The 16,890-nt window shown below is 35.8% G+C and overlaps 2 protein-coding genes across 2 annotated transcripts; both read left to right on the top strand.

Annotated features, from left to right (window-relative positions):
• Positions 1-618: 618 nt before the first annotated feature.
• On the top strand, positions 619-3,514 carry LOC131183067 (uncharacterized). The gene is made up of 4 exons (XM_058152914.1): positions 619-812; positions 1,101-1,215; positions 1,291-1,826; positions 3,445-3,514. Exons 1-4 carry the CDS (start codon positions 619-621, stop codon positions 3,512-3,514), a joined length of 915 nt encoding a protein of 304 aa, XP_058008897.1.
• A 764-nt stretch (positions 3,515-4,278) lies between these two features.
• On the top strand, positions 4,279-4,614 carry LOC131183068 (uncharacterized). The gene has a single exon (XM_058152919.1). It carries the CDS (start codon positions 4,279-4,281, stop codon positions 4,612-4,614), a length of 336 nt encoding a protein of 111 aa, XP_058008902.1.
• Positions 4,615-16,890: the final 12,276 nt, after the last annotated feature.

Raw genomic sequence — 16,890 nt, forward strand, 5'->3', positions numbered from 1 at the left:
GAGAAACTGGTAACACAAGCTCTTGAACTTCTAGAAATGGTTGCTTATCACAACTATGAGTGGACAAATGAAAGGGGAGACTTGAGAAGGACAACAGGGATCCTAGAAGTGGATCTCTTAAGCATGATAAATGCTCAATTTGACCAGCTCACCAAAAGGCTTGACAGAATGCAAGCCAATGTTATAGGGATGAACAACCAACACTGTGACAGCTGTGGAGGAGGGTGTATAACTTCAAAATGCAACAACTTCAATGAGCCCTCTATAGAATAGCTGAACTATGTGAATAACGGAGGACACCTCAACCAGAGGCAGGTCAACAATCCATATTCAAACACTTACAACTCTGGATGGAGGAACCACCCTAACTTTTCATGGTCCAACTCACAGAATCAGCCAATGAATAAACAGCAAGGTTACAGACCACCGGTACCCCCAGGTTTTTAGAACAGAGGATAAAACCTTGCACAGACACCACCACCTCCTCAACCTTAATAGCCTGAACCAAGGATGACTATGGAATCTATGATGGAAGGCTTTTTACTAGCCCAACAATAACAAAATGAAATGATAAAGCAGTTAGCTTCCAGAATGGATTAACTAGCTACTCGCAACAAGATGCTTGAATACCAAATTGCTCAACAGGCAAGTTCTTCAAGCAAAGCTACTGGTAAATTGCCTAGTCAACCAAAGACGAACCCCAAAGAACACTATAAGGTAGTTACCTTGAGGAGTGGTAGGACATTAGAGAAGCAACAATTAGAGGAAAAATCAACTGAACAAACCACTGATAAATCTAACAGCCAAACAGAGTAAAAAGAAGAAGAAGCTAAAAAGGAGCAAGAAGAGGAAGCAAAGAAGAAAAAGATGCTACTAGAGCCATATCAACATCCTCTACCTTTACCCTAGAGATTCCAGAAGGCCAAATTGGATAAGCAGTTTAAAAAGTTTTTAGAAGTTTTGAATAAACTCCATATTAACATTCCTTTCACAGAAGCACTTTCTCAGATGCCATCCTATACTAAGTTCCTTAAAGAAATTCTTTCAAAGAAAAGAAAGTTGGAAGACTATGAGACTGTTGCTGTTACAGAGGAATGCAGTGCCATATTGCAAAACAAATTGCCATCAAAGCTCAAAGATCCAGGAAGCTTCTCCATACCTTGTCTTATTGGCAACATGAAAATAGACAGGGCACTCTGTGATCTAAGTGCAAGTGTGAGTCTGATGCCTTTATCAATATGTCAGAAGCTGGATGTAGAAGAGATCAAACCCATAATAATCTCTTTGTAGTTGGCTGATCGGTCTGTCAAGTACCCAGTTGGCATCCTAGAAAACATACCCATCAAGGTGGGAAAATTCTTCATCCCAGTTGATTTTGTTTTCTTGGAAATGGAGGAAGATGTTCAAATTCCTATCATCCTGGGAAGACCTTTCTTGGCAACCGTCGGAGCTATCATAGATATTAAAAATGGGCAGTTAACTCTCAAGGTAGGAGATGAAGAAGTGGAATTCAACCTGTTCAAAGCAGTAAAGCATAAACTTGAACCTAATGAATCCTTAAGAGTTGACATAACTAACAGGCTAGTTAAAGAGGAATTGCACAGAACACATTCTGAAGATCCTCTTGAAGCATGCACAGTGCACAGCTACACAGCAAATAAAGAAAATACGAAAATTGCAGCCTGTGCACAATCTTTAGAAGTCAACATATCCTTACCTTTAGCTCAAGCTCTCCAGGTGAAAGAGCTAAAGGAGGAACAACCCAAAAATAAGTCACAGGAGGACCCCAAACAGGTAGAACTAAAACTTCTTCCCTCCACTCTAAGGTATGCACTCTTGGACTCAAATTCTAAATATCCAGTGATTATCAATGCTAGCCTATATAAAATAGAAGAGGAAAAAGTGTTAAAGGTACTTAGGACCCGTAGTAAAGCTATAGGATATAAAATAGAAGACCAAAAAGGGATTAGTCCTTCAATTTACATGCATAGGATACTTATAGAGGAAAACAGCAAACCCACTATTGAACATCAAAGGAAACTTAACCTAAACATGAAAGAAATAGTTAAGAAGGAAATTCTGAAACTATTAGATGCAGGTATTATATACCCAATTTCTGATAGTAAATGGGTTAGTCCAATTCATGTAGTGCCTAAGAAAGGTGAGACAACTGTCATTCAAAATGCAAATAATGAACTAATCCCTACTAGGATAGTCACTGGTTGGTGCATGTGCATAGATTATAGGAAATTGAATAGTGCCACCAGAAAAGACCATTTTCCTCTCCCTTTCATAGACCAAATGTTAGAGAGGCTAGTAAAACATTCCTACTTTTGTTATCTAAATGGGTATTTAGGATTTTTTCAAATTCCTATTCACCTAGAAGACCAGGAAAAGACCACATTCACATGTCCTTATGGAACTTTTGCATATAGAATAATATCTTTTGGTCTTTGTAATGCGCCTACTACTTATCGAAGATGCATGATGGCCATTTTTTTTCGATTATATTGAAAATATCATGAAAGTTTTTATGGATGATTTTTCTGTCTATGGAACTACTTCTGATGATTGCCTAGCTAACTTATCCAAAGTATTGCAAAGATGTGAAGAATCAAACCTGGTCCTAAATTGAGAAAAATGTCATTTCATGGTAAGAGAATGTATAGTTCTTGAGCACTTGATATCAGAAAGAGGAATTGAAGTTGACAAGGAAAAGATTGAAATTATTGAAAAGATGCCACCACCAACATCAGTCAAGGGAGTGCGAAGCTTTTTGGGACATGCAGGCTTCTACAAAAGATTCATTAAAGACTTTTCCAAAATAGCTAAGCCTCTGACTAACTTGTTAAGTCAAGATGTTCTCTTTGATTTTAATGAAAATTGCCTTGTTTCCTTTAATAAGATTAAAGAAGCCCTAATTTCAGCACCAATAATGCAACCACCTGATTGGGAGCTATCATTTGAGGTGATGTGCGATGCAAGTGACTATGCAGTTGGAGCAGTATTAGGATAAAGAAAGGATAAGAAGCTCCATGCCATTTACTATGCTAGTAAGACACTTGACGATGCACAAATCAACTATGCTACCACAGAAAATGAATTCCTAGCAGTGGTGTTTGTAATTGACAAATTCAGATCCTACCTACTTGGATCGAAAGTCATTGTATTCACAGATCATGCTGTCATCTGGTACCTTTTGAACAAAAAAGAAGCAAAGTCAAGGCTAATTCAATGGATCTTACTCCTACAAGAATTTGACCTTGAAATCAAGGATAAAATGGGATCCGAGAACGTAGTAGCTGACCACCCCTCAAGGCTGAAATAGGAAGACATAGGGGACATTGAGGATTTATTGATTGATGACTCATTTTCTGATGATCAATTACTAGTATTCTCCCAAGCTTCATAGTGTGCTGACTTTGTTAATTATCTTGTATGCAGGGTATTGCCACCAAAGATGTCTTATCAGCAAATTAAGAAATTCCTGAATGATGTACGCTTCTACACATGAGAGGAACCTCTGCTGTACAAGAGATGCAATAATGGGCTAATAAGAAGATGCATACCAGAGGAGGAAACAAACAGCATTCTGCAACACTACCATTCATCATTATATGGAGGACATTTTGGCACTATAAAAATAGCAGCAAAGATTTTGCAAGCATAATTTTACTAGCCATATCTATTTAAGGATGTGAGATCCTTTGTGCTAGCTTGTGATCAATGCCAAAGAATAGGAAACATCTCAAGAAGGAATGAAATACCACTGTGATATATTTGAAATAGAGCTATTTGATGTATGGAGAATAGACTTCATGAGTCGATTCCCATCTTCCTCTGGAAATAAGTATATCCTGGTTGGTGTTGATAATATATCAAAATGGGTAGAAGCTATAGCAATACCAATAAATGAACCCAGAGTGGTCACAAAATTCCTCAAAAAGAACATTTTCACAAGATTTGGCACACCAAGGGCAATAATTAGCGATGGAGGACTTTTGCAATCAACAATTTGAAACGTTATTGAAGAAATATGGAGTGACTCACAAAGTGGCAACCCTTTACCATCCTCAAACCAGTGGTCAAGTAGAAGTTTCAAACCGGGAGCTGAAATATATCATTGAGAAAACAGTCAATTGCTCAAGGAAAGATTGGTCTATGAAGTTGGATGATGCATTGTGGGCATACCACACTGCATATAAAACTCCCATTGGAATAACACCCTTCCACCTGGTTTATGGAAAATCATGCCACCTCCCCATCGAACTTGAACACATGGCCTATTGGGAAATCCAAACCCTAAACTTTGATCTAAAGGCCACTAGTAAAAAAAGGCTTCTACAGCTCAATGAGCTAGAAGAAATCAGACAAGATGTCTATGAGAATGCCAGAATCTTCAAAGACAAAACCAAAAGTTGGCACCACAGACGCATGTCAAGGAAAGAGATCAAGGAAGGAGACCTTGTCTTGCCGTTCAATTCGAGATTAAAACTCTTCCTAGGGAAGTTGAGGTCAAGATGGTCCGGACCCTTTAAGGTAACTCAAGTCTTCTCACATGGAGCGGTAGAAGTATGGAGCGAAACCTTAGGTGCCTTCAAGGTTAATGGGTAGAGATTGAAGCCATACTTCCCAAGGGATAAAATTGAAGAAGGATTCACCCAATCCTACAGCACCCCTTCACCTTAACAATGAAGCTGAAGAATAGTCCAGCTAATGACTATAAACAAATACTCTTTGGGAGACAACCCAAACACTTTTATAAACTTTCTTTTGATTTTCATTACTTTACTTTATGTTCTTTAATTTTTGAAGGTACCCCAAAATACAATTCTGCAAAGGTAAAGAACTAAAAGCAAGGGAGGAGTGGAGACGTTAAGTCAAAACCACGCAAAAGGAAATTGCACAAATCTGGGAAAGTAACTCTGTTGCTAATTTTTACATTTATTTCATTCATAATAATAGGAAAACTTTAGCATAAAAGTTTTCATACTGAGAGAAAGGGAGAGCTAGAAACTTACATGGGCTGTGTATAGGTTTTACATGTCCCGTGTAAAATCCTAGAACCCCGGAACCACATTTACATTAACTCTAGAAACTTATACGGGTTGACCCCGTATAATGTTACACGCCCCGTATTTCATAAATGTAGAGAAAAAAATTTTGAGTTTAAGGGAGACAAATAGTTACACTGGTCCCTAATTAAATTCACACGGGTCATGTAACTTAACTAGCAAAGTGACTCTCGGACAGACAGTTACACGAGTCTCCAAACAGATTTACACAGGCCATGTAAATTATCCAAAAAGGGAATTTCTGGATAGAAAATTACACGGGTCCTTTAACCGTGACCCTGTATTGATACATGACCTGTGTATCACATCGCAGATGGAATTCCCTGGGGCATGAAAATGAGAGAAATTAAGGGACTTTTTGCCTCTTTAAATACTCCAATCCCTTCTACATTCCCATTCACTCTAAAACTCTTCCTCTCCCAAACTTTTCCTCTTTAAATACCTCTCCAATCTCTATTCCCTTTCCAAAAACCGTAGCTTTTCTTCCTCTCTAATGGCACATGCTAAGCGCCCTGCAAGGAGAATCGGGTCTTTCTCAAAGCAAGGAAGAGATTCCTCACCATCACCTCCCTAGCCATCATCCCAGTGCCCGAGAATGAGACAAGCCACATCTCTAGCACCTCAACCACAACCACAAGCCGCACCACAACCTCAACCATAACCCCCATAGTAAGCACAACCCGAGTTCTCCATTGTCTAGCCATTCCGCGATGTCGCCCATCGAGACTTGTGTGCACGGCTTAACAACAGGAGGATCATCCCCACCGAGTACATGGATTTTTGGTTGCTAGAACAACTCGGCCTATGAGAGGAGATAGATGGGCTACTTGACATCATTGGGTGGACTAGATTCGCCCAGCTCTAATTCCCTACCTACTAAGACACCACGCTTGAGTTCCTTGGGAGCTTCAAGGCCACCTTATGGCCCACAGACAAAGAGGACAGGGGGAGGATCGAATTTCGTTTGATTGGCATCGATCAGGTGATGAACATAGATGAGTTTAACGCAGTGTTCAACTTTGATAGCACCGGCTTATAGGAGATCTCGCAAAATAGAATGATTTACAACAACATGGATTTCTAGCACTCCATTGCCCTGAACACTGACGTCTATAACTCCAGCAAATCCAAATCCTTCAGTATCACTAGGCTCGCTCCACTGTATATGCACAGGCTAGCTGCTCACACCATTACGGGCCATGGTGATAGCTTGGGCATCGTGAATGCCAATGAGATTTTCTTTCTGTGGTGTATGGTAACAGGCCAACGTTACGGCTCTGGGTTCTTCCTATGCAACCACCTACACCGCATATCCCACAAACCTACAGGGCACATTGTGCTTGGTGGCCTCATCACAGCCATAACACTCTACTTCGACTTCGTCTTGGGACATCACAGGCTGCACTCCATCATCGGCATCTCCAGGATCGATCAAACCATCTGCATATCCATGGTGATATGTAAGAAGGTTTGAAACACATGTTTCCTTATCGATGCCGAAGGTAATATCATCCCCAGACGGGAAGAAGCACGGGAAGAACTGGGTGAACCCTCACAGGCCTAGGAGGAAGCCTAAGAGCCATTCCACCATGAGTCACAGGCTAGAGTTCCCCCCTACAAGCCACCACCGATAGACCCCATCCTCATATACCTTCAGTGCATGGAGACCACATTCAACAACAGGATGCAAGCGCTCAAAGACAGCCTCTAAGAATCCTACAATAAGCTCGATACAATAATTGAGAGGCTTGATAAAGAGGGACCATCATCACCATCAGAGGCTTTCTAGAGTTAGGACTTTAGGATAGGTTCTTTCATGTAAAAACTTTTATGCCTTAGTCCCAAACTTATAGGTCTCTATTACTGGCTTTTTGTCCAAACTTTCAATCCTTAATACATAATATGCTTTTTCATAACTTTTTGTGCTATATTTGCATATTGTGTTGCCATTGAGGACAATATTAGATTTAAGTTTAGGGGTATAGATGCATTTCATGCACTGCATTCATTACATTGTATTACATCGCTTAATTATATCCATATTATACTTGTGTATCAAAAATCCAGAAAATTTTACAAATTTTGAACTTTTTGAAATGTTTTTTTTTAACTTAAAATTATAACCACAATTATTAATAAGCTAATAATTGGACTCTATGGAATTGAGGAATGAATGTATCTGGATAGGAAAAACGGGTTTTAATATGTTGTCTCTAAAAAACTTAACCACTTTAGTGGAGCTAGACTAAAACTCTTCATAGCTATTAATCTGTCACATTGAACTTGCAAAATTAAGAAAAACTTTTGAAATATAAACAAACCTAAAAGTGCCTCACCAGCTCTAGAACATGTCTCTTGGACCTATCGAGGCAGCATATGCTTGATGAAGAGATGATTAAGGCATCCTTTAATATAGCCTCACTAAGCTTTAGCCACCCCTAGTTACAATATAACCCTTGCAGCTAACTTGAGCCTATATTTTTACTTGTATGATTTTCTTGTTTACCCATGAATATTTACCTAGCCCCTAGCCTAAATACTCACCTCACCCTTTTGAGGAAGCCTAGTGTATGAAGGATAGGTATACCAAGTGTAAAAGAAAACATGGGGAGAAGGTATGAGAAACCAAAGAAGAGTGCAAGTGTGCAATTAAAATCAAGAAAAAATTTGCCTTTTCAACCCAACAAAAGCAATAAGTTTGGGGGAGAAAACAAAGAAAAAAAAAAAAGAGAATCCCAAAATAAGTATGCATAGCACTATAAAGAACCCCTCTTCTCACACGAAATCAATAAAATAAACTTGGTATACTTAAAACTTTGTGCATGACAGCTATCCTCATATTTGCACTCCTTAAAACCCTTCATTGGTAAACAAAGCATCATCCCTTAACCCCATTACAACCTCTCTAAAGTCCTTTTGATCTTTTAAAAGTATGTGCTACATTAGTGGAAATAGAGAATTGAGATGTGCTATGGAGTTGGAATAAAATCAAACTCACCAATATTTTTCAACAGAGGCAAATTTGAGGGGAGTGTGTGTTTCTTGAGTCTATCCTGATAAAACAAGTTGTTTGTGACTTATTAATAGCCTTGCATAGAGGAATAATTAGTTTAAACACCATGAAGGGAGTGAAGCTTTAAGCAGGCAGATATTGAAACCATTATGCCTTGAAAGAGGGCAGTTGGTATGAAGGTTGAAGGAGTTCAATTATATGCATATTGAATTTATGGTTATGTTTCTGAGTTATCCCCTGAAATATGTTCCAAAGAGGTTTTGATTTGCTTGAGGAAAAGCAAAAGTTTGAGTTTAGAGGTATTTGATACACTTGTATTATATAGATATTTTTAAGCACTTTTATACAGCATTTCATAGCATTTAGATAGGTAATTTCATGCATAATCATCAAATTCATTAACTTTTGTAAATTTCATCTCTCTGCACTAAATTCTATATTTTCTGCTCATTTTCAGGTGTTTTGAAGAAGTCCCAAAGCATAGGAGTAAAGGAGGAGGCTTGGAAAAACTCAAGAAACAAAGCATTGTTGCTGATACATAGTATACGGGCCGTGTAAACACAACATAGACCCGTGTATCTTGCTGCCAGGAGAAAGCCAAAGAGCTTAGAGAAGAAACACAGTACACGAGCTGTGTAACACAACCCATGTAACTAGCGGAAGACCCATCTAAGTTTCTGCCTAGCAAAGCTCGCAGAGTTCCTGGAAGAACAACAGAGCACAGGCCGTGTAATTGGACCCGTGTAAATAGCCGAGGCCCGTGTAACCTTTTGGTCAGACACAAGATTTAACCTTCTATCTCTAGTAAGTTACACGACCCTGGTCCATGTAGTGACACACGGGCCGTGTATCAGCCAATAGCCAGTTTCCTGATTAGTTCTAGCTCCAGTTTTTATAGAGAAAAGAGACTCCTAATGCCTTGGGGACTCTAAAACCTAACCCTAGAACATTCAATATAAATAGCAGTAGCAAAAAGCAGAGAAAAAAGGGAAGTCATTAGCATTTTCACATACATCTTCATTATTTTCTCCAAGTAGTCTTGAAGGATAGCACATCAGCATCAAAGAGGAGTATTTAGCCGAAGTTCCACAAGTTCAAAGCTGCGGATTCTCTTCGGTTCTTTTGTTCTATTTCTCTAGGCTGCTTTTATGTTCTTTTATTTTATTATGTTTGCTAAACTCACCATGAGTGAGTAATTTCTTTATTCTAGAATTAGGAGAGTAACGCTTGTAATCATTATTATGGATAAATATTGAGTTTCATTTATTGAATTTGAGTTTTGTTTTTTGATTTAATATTCTGTGTTTTTAATGCATGCTATGTGTCGGTACCCACCTAGCTATGATCTAAGATACTGAAAAGTGAAGATTGGTATTAGAAAATTAGAGTATTGAACATAGGAAATCTAACCTAGAGATAGGCTGATGACCTTTGTGGAGTTCCATAATTAATCATAGATCTAAAAGGGTTTTTATTAGGACTAATCAACAACGAAAGTAGGGTTTAGCTCTAATTGAAACACACCTTAGGTGCCTTGAGAGAGGTTCTAAGATATCTTAGGATTAATTTCTATCAAAGCAACAATCCTCAATCCACTGAATGAACAACATTGAATCCATAATAAGATTAAAGTGTGAAATCTTAATTATGGAATTGATTTAAATAGATTGTTTCATTTTAAGTTCGTTATCCTTCTAATCTTTAGCATTCAAAATAGATCAAATTCACTCACCCATTTTATTCGATAGCCTAGACAGTCAAAATTGTCGTGTAACTTGGTACTTGCTAATTAAATTCCTCGTGGGATGATACTCTGCTCACTACTCTATTACTTATTAGCGATCCGTGCACTTGCAGGGTTGAAAAAAAACCAGCAAACACTTTTGACTATACTTTCTTCATGAAAGTTGTTCCCCTATGTTTAAAGTTTAATTCCCTTTTTGAATCAATTAATTTGGAGTTTTGTAGCTCTAGATATGGTCAAATTACTAATGCTGTTCCAGGCACTAAATTCTGCAGGTCTATTACTGTTAGAATTTCTACCAAATCTTGCATCCCATATCCGAGCATCTTAGGCTCAAATTTTGATCCAAGTCCCTGAAACAAAATTCTAGACCTTTGTCTTAGATTTCCAAATCAATTTGATTCACTTCAATTGGAGTTTTCTTAAAGAAGTTATGACCTATTAAGTATCCGAAAGTCATGAGGCAAGTCTGCTGGATTTCATAAATTCTAGCATTGTCACTACTAACTTGTCCTAACAATTTCTCTAAGTTGCCTAAAGTTCTGGGTTCTGGTCAAAAGAGAAAAGTTTTATTTCTATGTCTTATGAGAATTTTGGCTTTGGAATTACTATATTTGCAGTTTTGTAGCTTGAGTTATGTCATTTTTGTCAAAACTGGTCAAGTACTCAATTGTTCAGAAATTCTAGATTTGATTCAGGTACAGGACAAATTTATTGATCCAACTTTGCCCAGTAATTTGATTGAGTTAAGTTCATAATTTGGCCTTAAGTTCTTCAATGAAATGTTCGTCTATTTCTCAGGTTTCAATAGGTACAAGAATCAGGTCAATTGGAGTTTCCTAAAATGAGTTATGACAATTTTAATATTACTGTTCACGTGGTCAATTCTGCAGGGTCCAGAATTGCCACTTCCGGATTCAAGGCCACAATTAGGTAACCTTTGGTCATTTTCTGGGTAGGCTTCCTCGAGCAAAATTGTGGCATTATGTGTTAGGTTTCATCTCCAATTGGCCTCACACCAATTGGAGCTATGTAGCTCTACTTATACTCATGCAAATTTACTGGACTCAGGGGCGTTTAAAATTTTAGCATTTTGACCAAACTTTCAATTCATTAATTTCACACAACAACCAACTTCATTTCATAATCAATACACATAATTTGGTCAATATTTGGCCTCAAAACATTAATCACACTTCATGACATCAAAACCCCCAATTTCTCTAAAACCCTAACTTCCACCAAACCCTAACTTCACAATTCACAATTTCATGCAATTTCATGCCAACCTAAAATAAAATTCATGTTTACACATCAAACAACACTAGTAGGCATGTCCAATTTCAATCAAGCACATGAAACTCTAATCCCCTAAGATTGGCCGAAATTTCATGTTTTCCATTACCCATTATTTTCATAATTTCCTTTGTAATTTCTATACACTTCAACTTAAATTCAAGTAATTTACAAGAACTTAAGCTTAATTTGCACATACCTCACTTGACCCAATTTCTAGCTTTCCAAATCTTTAATATTCTTCACTTCTTTTTCTTCCAATCTTCTCATCAAAGCTTAATTCAAAGTTTTCTAAGGTAGATTTATGGAATTAATAGAAGAAAGTCAAGGAAATTAAGCTTGAAAATGAAAGAAAAATGGAAGAGAGGGAGAGGACTTGGGTTTCAACCAAGGGGAGAAAGGAAGAGGAAGTTGGCTTTTCTTTTTATGATTTTTTTGTCTTATGCTTTTATATTTATCCTCATTTTTAATTAGGTCATCCTTTGGTCATGCTTATGTCATAATTATAATTAGATTTTCATTTCTTTTCTTTTCTTTTCTTCATTTAATTACACATTTCTAGTTAAATTTTCATCAAAATTTTCTTCATATTTTATTACTTTAATATCACTTAATTTAATTGACATTTTGGTCAAAAGTCAACTCTAGGAGTGAATTGACAAAAATGCTCTTCATCGGTCTATAGTCCATCTTTTTCATTAATATCTATATTTTCCATAACCCAATGGTTACTTTGATTTTTATTCTGCTTATTTTAATTTATTTTCATTTTATTTTTTGTCTCAACTTAGCTTTGAATAGTACTATTCACTGACTAAAAATGGTACTATTCAGAGCTTAGAAATTCGGGGTGTTACACACCAACTTCTTAAAATTGATTATTTATTTATAAGGTTCTGCTCTCGGTGCAGTAGGCTGCTGCTGTTGTGGAGGGTGGACTATATATTGTGCCATCATAACGATGGTCCTCTGTAAATCGGCTAAGGTAGCTTCCATTGGATCCATAGGACCTTAGCCACAAAAGACTGTTCTTGAACTAGAGGCTGCTATTCTTCTACTTGAGCAGCTCTAGGTCTCCTGCCCTGCCCCCTTGGGGCAGGTACCTCATCTTGTGTCGACACCTTGTCTGGCACATCTCGTTCTGGTGCAGTGGCAACTCTTCAACTTCTATGCATTTTCCTAAAATTCAACAACATTAGCCCACAAAATTTAAAACAGTATGTTACACAGCTCTATATACTCATAATTACACACAGGTATATAAAACAGAAACTAAAAGCAAGGATGACAATGCAAGGATGACAATGCAAGGATGAATATGGACCCTACTCTCTGCATGTGACTCTTAACTTGACTCTTCTCAAAGCCTTAGACATATATTTTCCATTAATCTAGAGCTTAAACTCTAATACCAACATTGTCACGACCTGATTTCACGGGCTGGACCGGCAGTAGGACTTGGGTTAGTGTAAAGTTCTTGAAGCCCGTAGTAAGCCCAACTAAGCCCTAACTCATCAGTAAGCCCGTATTGAGCCAATTTCAAGAAATTGACCAGACAGAGTCTGGCCATAAAAGAGACTATCCAATGGGGAGTTATTAACTCACCCGACTTATAATCTCAATAAAAATACATTTGGAGAGCTTTGCTCACCCATCAATCATCCATAATCCAAAATAAAATAAATGGGATTTCAGCTCTCTCATCCATCATAAGTATTCAACCACACAGTTACACATACCTAAAGTTTATATATTACAATCCCAAATTGATAAATATTACAATCCCAAGCTAAATGATATATTTCTACACATGCGTAGGACTAGAATTTATATTTAACAGTATAAAACATAAAAATAATAGCAAGGGGACCTGCGAAGAAGGAAAGCAGGTTAAACTCAAGGAAAAAACTCTCCTGTAACTTAGAAAAATAGTTAACAGGAGTAAGCGTTTGATCCCAATTTCAATATTATTATACTTCTGGCATGCTCATGCATCACTTATATATATATATATATATATATATATATATATATATATATATATATATATATATATATATATATATATATATATATATATATATATATATATATATATATATATATATATATATATTAGGCATGCCGCATATTGCATTTTTACTTGATTAATACTATTTTAGTTGCTGTGTTTTGGTAATCTGGAGCTGTGTGTGTATGTGTCGGCGTGCGTGTGGTGTGGAGTGGTGTGATGGATATGGGTAGGACGGGCAGCTTGAGCTAGTCCTTTTTTAGGAAGTCGGGGTGAGTACAGCTTTGAGTTGATCTCGCTGACCCTCGCATATGAATTATTAAGCGAAAGTCTGGCTTGAGTTGATCTCGCTGGCAGGCCTTGGATTAAGAGAGCTGGGCAGGGGGATGTCACACCCTACCCCTCAGAAAGATGTAACATGATCCCGTAGTACATCTAATGAATTATCGTACTTCGCCTACCGGTAACCCATTAAATATACTACAAGGGATTTTAAAATAATCTTCTTATTTTTCGAAGGTGGCGAGCACTTTTGGTAGGAATTAAAAACTTTTACTTGAAGTTTAAAGACTAGTTAAAATTTTTGTACATTTTTATTTTTATGCAAATTTTGAAAAATTTTTGGCAGAGTGTCATCTATATTTGGGAAAAACAGTTCTTCAAACACCTAGAAAAAAACACTTCTAATGTTTTCAAAATAACCACAACTCCAATACATTCATTTTCATACCCTCATTCATTATAATCAATTCAATTCAACCAAATTTCAACTCAAATTTCACAACTTAAAAATTGTTCAAAACAATTCGATAATTCATAAACATTGCATTAAATTAAATTTACATACACAAATCTTAATTTACAAAAGAAAAATAAAAAATAATATTATTACAACTTTGATGTACAACTGCTCAATTTTATATTAACACATATGACACTAAACTATTTACATCAAAACAAACTTTAAGGGTATAACTAAATACTCGTACAAAAGCATCTGTGTAGTCCCAACAATCAGTTGCTCACTCTACTGCTTTTGCCTTGTCTCTATTTGCGACAGCAAAGAAAGCTATCGCTGAGTATAAAAATACTCAGTAGTGCACAATAAAATGAAAAATGCAAAATATAAAACTTTTATTATCAATTCACAGTTCAAATATTTCATAATCACATTTCACAATTTTTCAAATCACCTTTATAACAAATCACAATTTAAATATTTCATAATTTTCAAAGCTTAATATAACACAATTTGATCAAATAATTTAATAAACACAGTGTTGCCAATCAATAACACAACTTAGGTCATGACACAAAATTTCCAAACATGTCGTGCTGTACACCATGAGAAGGCAAACTCACCCCACTAATCGAAATCAATGAGGGAGGTGGCTAGCTAGCTAATGAGTACTCATCCAAACTCACCTCAGACTGGCAAGCTAGAGAGGGAGGAAAATAATCAAATATCAAGCTCAACCCCACAAGTGGAGGAGGAATATAGTAAGGGACTGCCATGCCAAGTGTGAATCAAAAATAATTTCAAAATCATATTATTCAACATTTCATACAAAACATTAATCAATTTTCATTTCAAATTTTCATTCAAAAAATGGCAACACAGCATTTCTCGAAACCTATAATTAGTACAACTAATTCATAATGCATAGCTAAATAAGTTTTTAATTAGAAAACGATAAATTAAAGTTTATTGTGTACAAACTTGATGCGAGTCACCTCTAGGCCTTGACTCAGTTTGCCCTATCATTTTTCCTGAAAAGATTGATGACAATAGAGATATCAAAAATAGTGATAATTTTGGTTGATAAACATTAGAAAAATCTTTATACAGAGCCAAGAATATGATACCTAGAATTTGCAATAAAAAGACTAATTCTTTTTACTAATTGTTTTATGTGATAAGTTTATTCCAACCTGCCCAACCTAAGCCTTGCCTTTCACAACCGATACAAAGGATCCCTCGTGATTTTGAGGTGTGGTTTATTCCTGTCACTGACCTAGATGCGTGTGTCCATTTTTATTTAGTTAAACAAAAAAAAACCTAAGCTTTGCCTAAATCTCTTTCTTTCAAATAGATCATGCTCAACTCCACTTAATAAATCATCTAATTGTATTTTTGAATGGAATCTATGAAAATTTTGTAAAATAAGATAAGGTAGGAATAAAATGTAAGATAGCAGATTTAATTAATTGAAAAAGTGAAAATTTGATGAACATAACTCTATGGTAACTGCCTATATGTTCAACCATGAAAACTCAAGTTCAATTCTCTTCTTTTCCACATTCATAAGACACCCATTTTACTTTTTATTTAAACTCAACTCAAGTTCAAAAAATTTATATTTTATTTCTAAAAGTTTTCTTCCAAATATAATATAAGTATCTGTTTGGCATTGTGATTTGAAACCAAAATTGCTTTTTTAAAAAATAAGTACTATTTTGAATACCATTAGAAAAAATAATTAAAAAAAATATTTTATTATTTTAATATTTTACTAATTAAAACTTATCAAATTTAATTTAAATTATTTTTTTAATACTCTCTAAATAATATATTTTTAAAAAGTAATTTTCTCAATAACAATCGCAACAACAATGTAAAATAGGCTCTAAATGTAATAAAATCCGCTCTTGATTTCAAATTATTAATTCATCTTCAGATTTTTCAAGCTCTCCAGGAAGGAAGCATCAATGAACCTTATTATATATTCAGGTATGATAGAAACACACATACAAAAGAATAGGGCAGATGAAATCATGCAATGATAATCTCTTCTAATGGAAGTTAAAAAGGAGCAATGATTTTATTTATTAGAAAGACTCATACCCACAATTCATTTCTCTTGAATAATCTTCATTTTCAGTGTCAAATTTATTCTCAAACTGCGACCCTGCACCTAACCTTGTGAAGGATGTCATTTCTGTAATCAAGGAGATGTCTTCTTCTCTTTCTTTGTAATCCCAATCAGTTGGGCTACCTAAAGAATCTGATTCACTTGTGGATAGATAGTCATCTTCAATTTCTAACCCTGACTAATCAAATGCTGTTTTTCATTAAAGGTTGATGGAACACTTAATAAAAAAAAATGTCAAAATAAACAAATGACAATGACTTAGCATATTAAAAGATAATATGTTAAAATTTAAAATTTAAATATGATCATGTTGTTTTTGAATTTGATTTCACTATTTAAAATCGTAGTTTTATCTCAATTTTAATTGATTCCGATTTTACATACATTTTAACTGATTTTAACTCATAAAATCGTACTAGTTAACTCCGATTTTAATAAATATGCTAGTGAAGAACGCAGGCACACACTGCTTATGGGGGGCTCGCCATTCTAGACCAACCACTATGTATTGCTAATGGGTTTACTAATTAACCTTAATATGAGAAATGTTTGGTAAGAAAAAATCCAAAACAGTAGTTGAATGCTTCCTTGTACAGCAGACTAAAGAGAGTTCAGAGGCTCATCCCCGACTTTCTCTAACCATCTTTAAACAATAATGGTCCTTTGATTCAATAGCATAAACACTTGCCAATCGTTTATAGAAATCTGTAAGCATTCACGAATATGGAAATTTGGCCATGAATATTATCTAATGGATAAATTCATTCTAGCTTGTGAAATGAGAATTCAGGTTGAAAGTTTCAAATCCTCGTTTGGATTTGTAACTACTACAAGAATAATTCACACTGATTCTGATATATGATAGGAATCGACTAACA

This window comes from Hevea brasiliensis, chromosome 1 (genome assembly GCF_030052815.1).
Source record: "Hevea brasiliensis isolate MT/VB/25A 57/8 chromosome 1, ASM3005281v1, whole genome shotgun sequence".
Lineage (NCBI taxonomy): Eukaryota > Viridiplantae > Streptophyta > Magnoliopsida > Malpighiales > Euphorbiaceae > Hevea > Hevea brasiliensis.

Coding starts and splice junctions, on each gene's coding strand:
- LOC131183067 (XM_058152914.1), top strand. CDS start 619: ATGCTTGAATACCAAATTGCTCAACAGGCAAGTTCTTCAAGCAAAGCT. Junction 1,216..1,290: donor TCTGTGATCTAAGTGCAAGT/GTGAGTCTGATG, acceptor ATCTCTTTGTAG/TTGGCTGATCGGTCTGTCAA. Junction 1,827..3,444: donor CTTCTTCCCTCCACTCTAAG/GTATGCACTCTT, acceptor TCTTGTATGCAG/GGTATTGCCACCAAAGATGT.
- LOC131183068 (XM_058152919.1), top strand. CDS start 4,279: ATGGCCTATTGGGAAATCCAAACCCTAAACTTTGATCTAAAGGCCACT.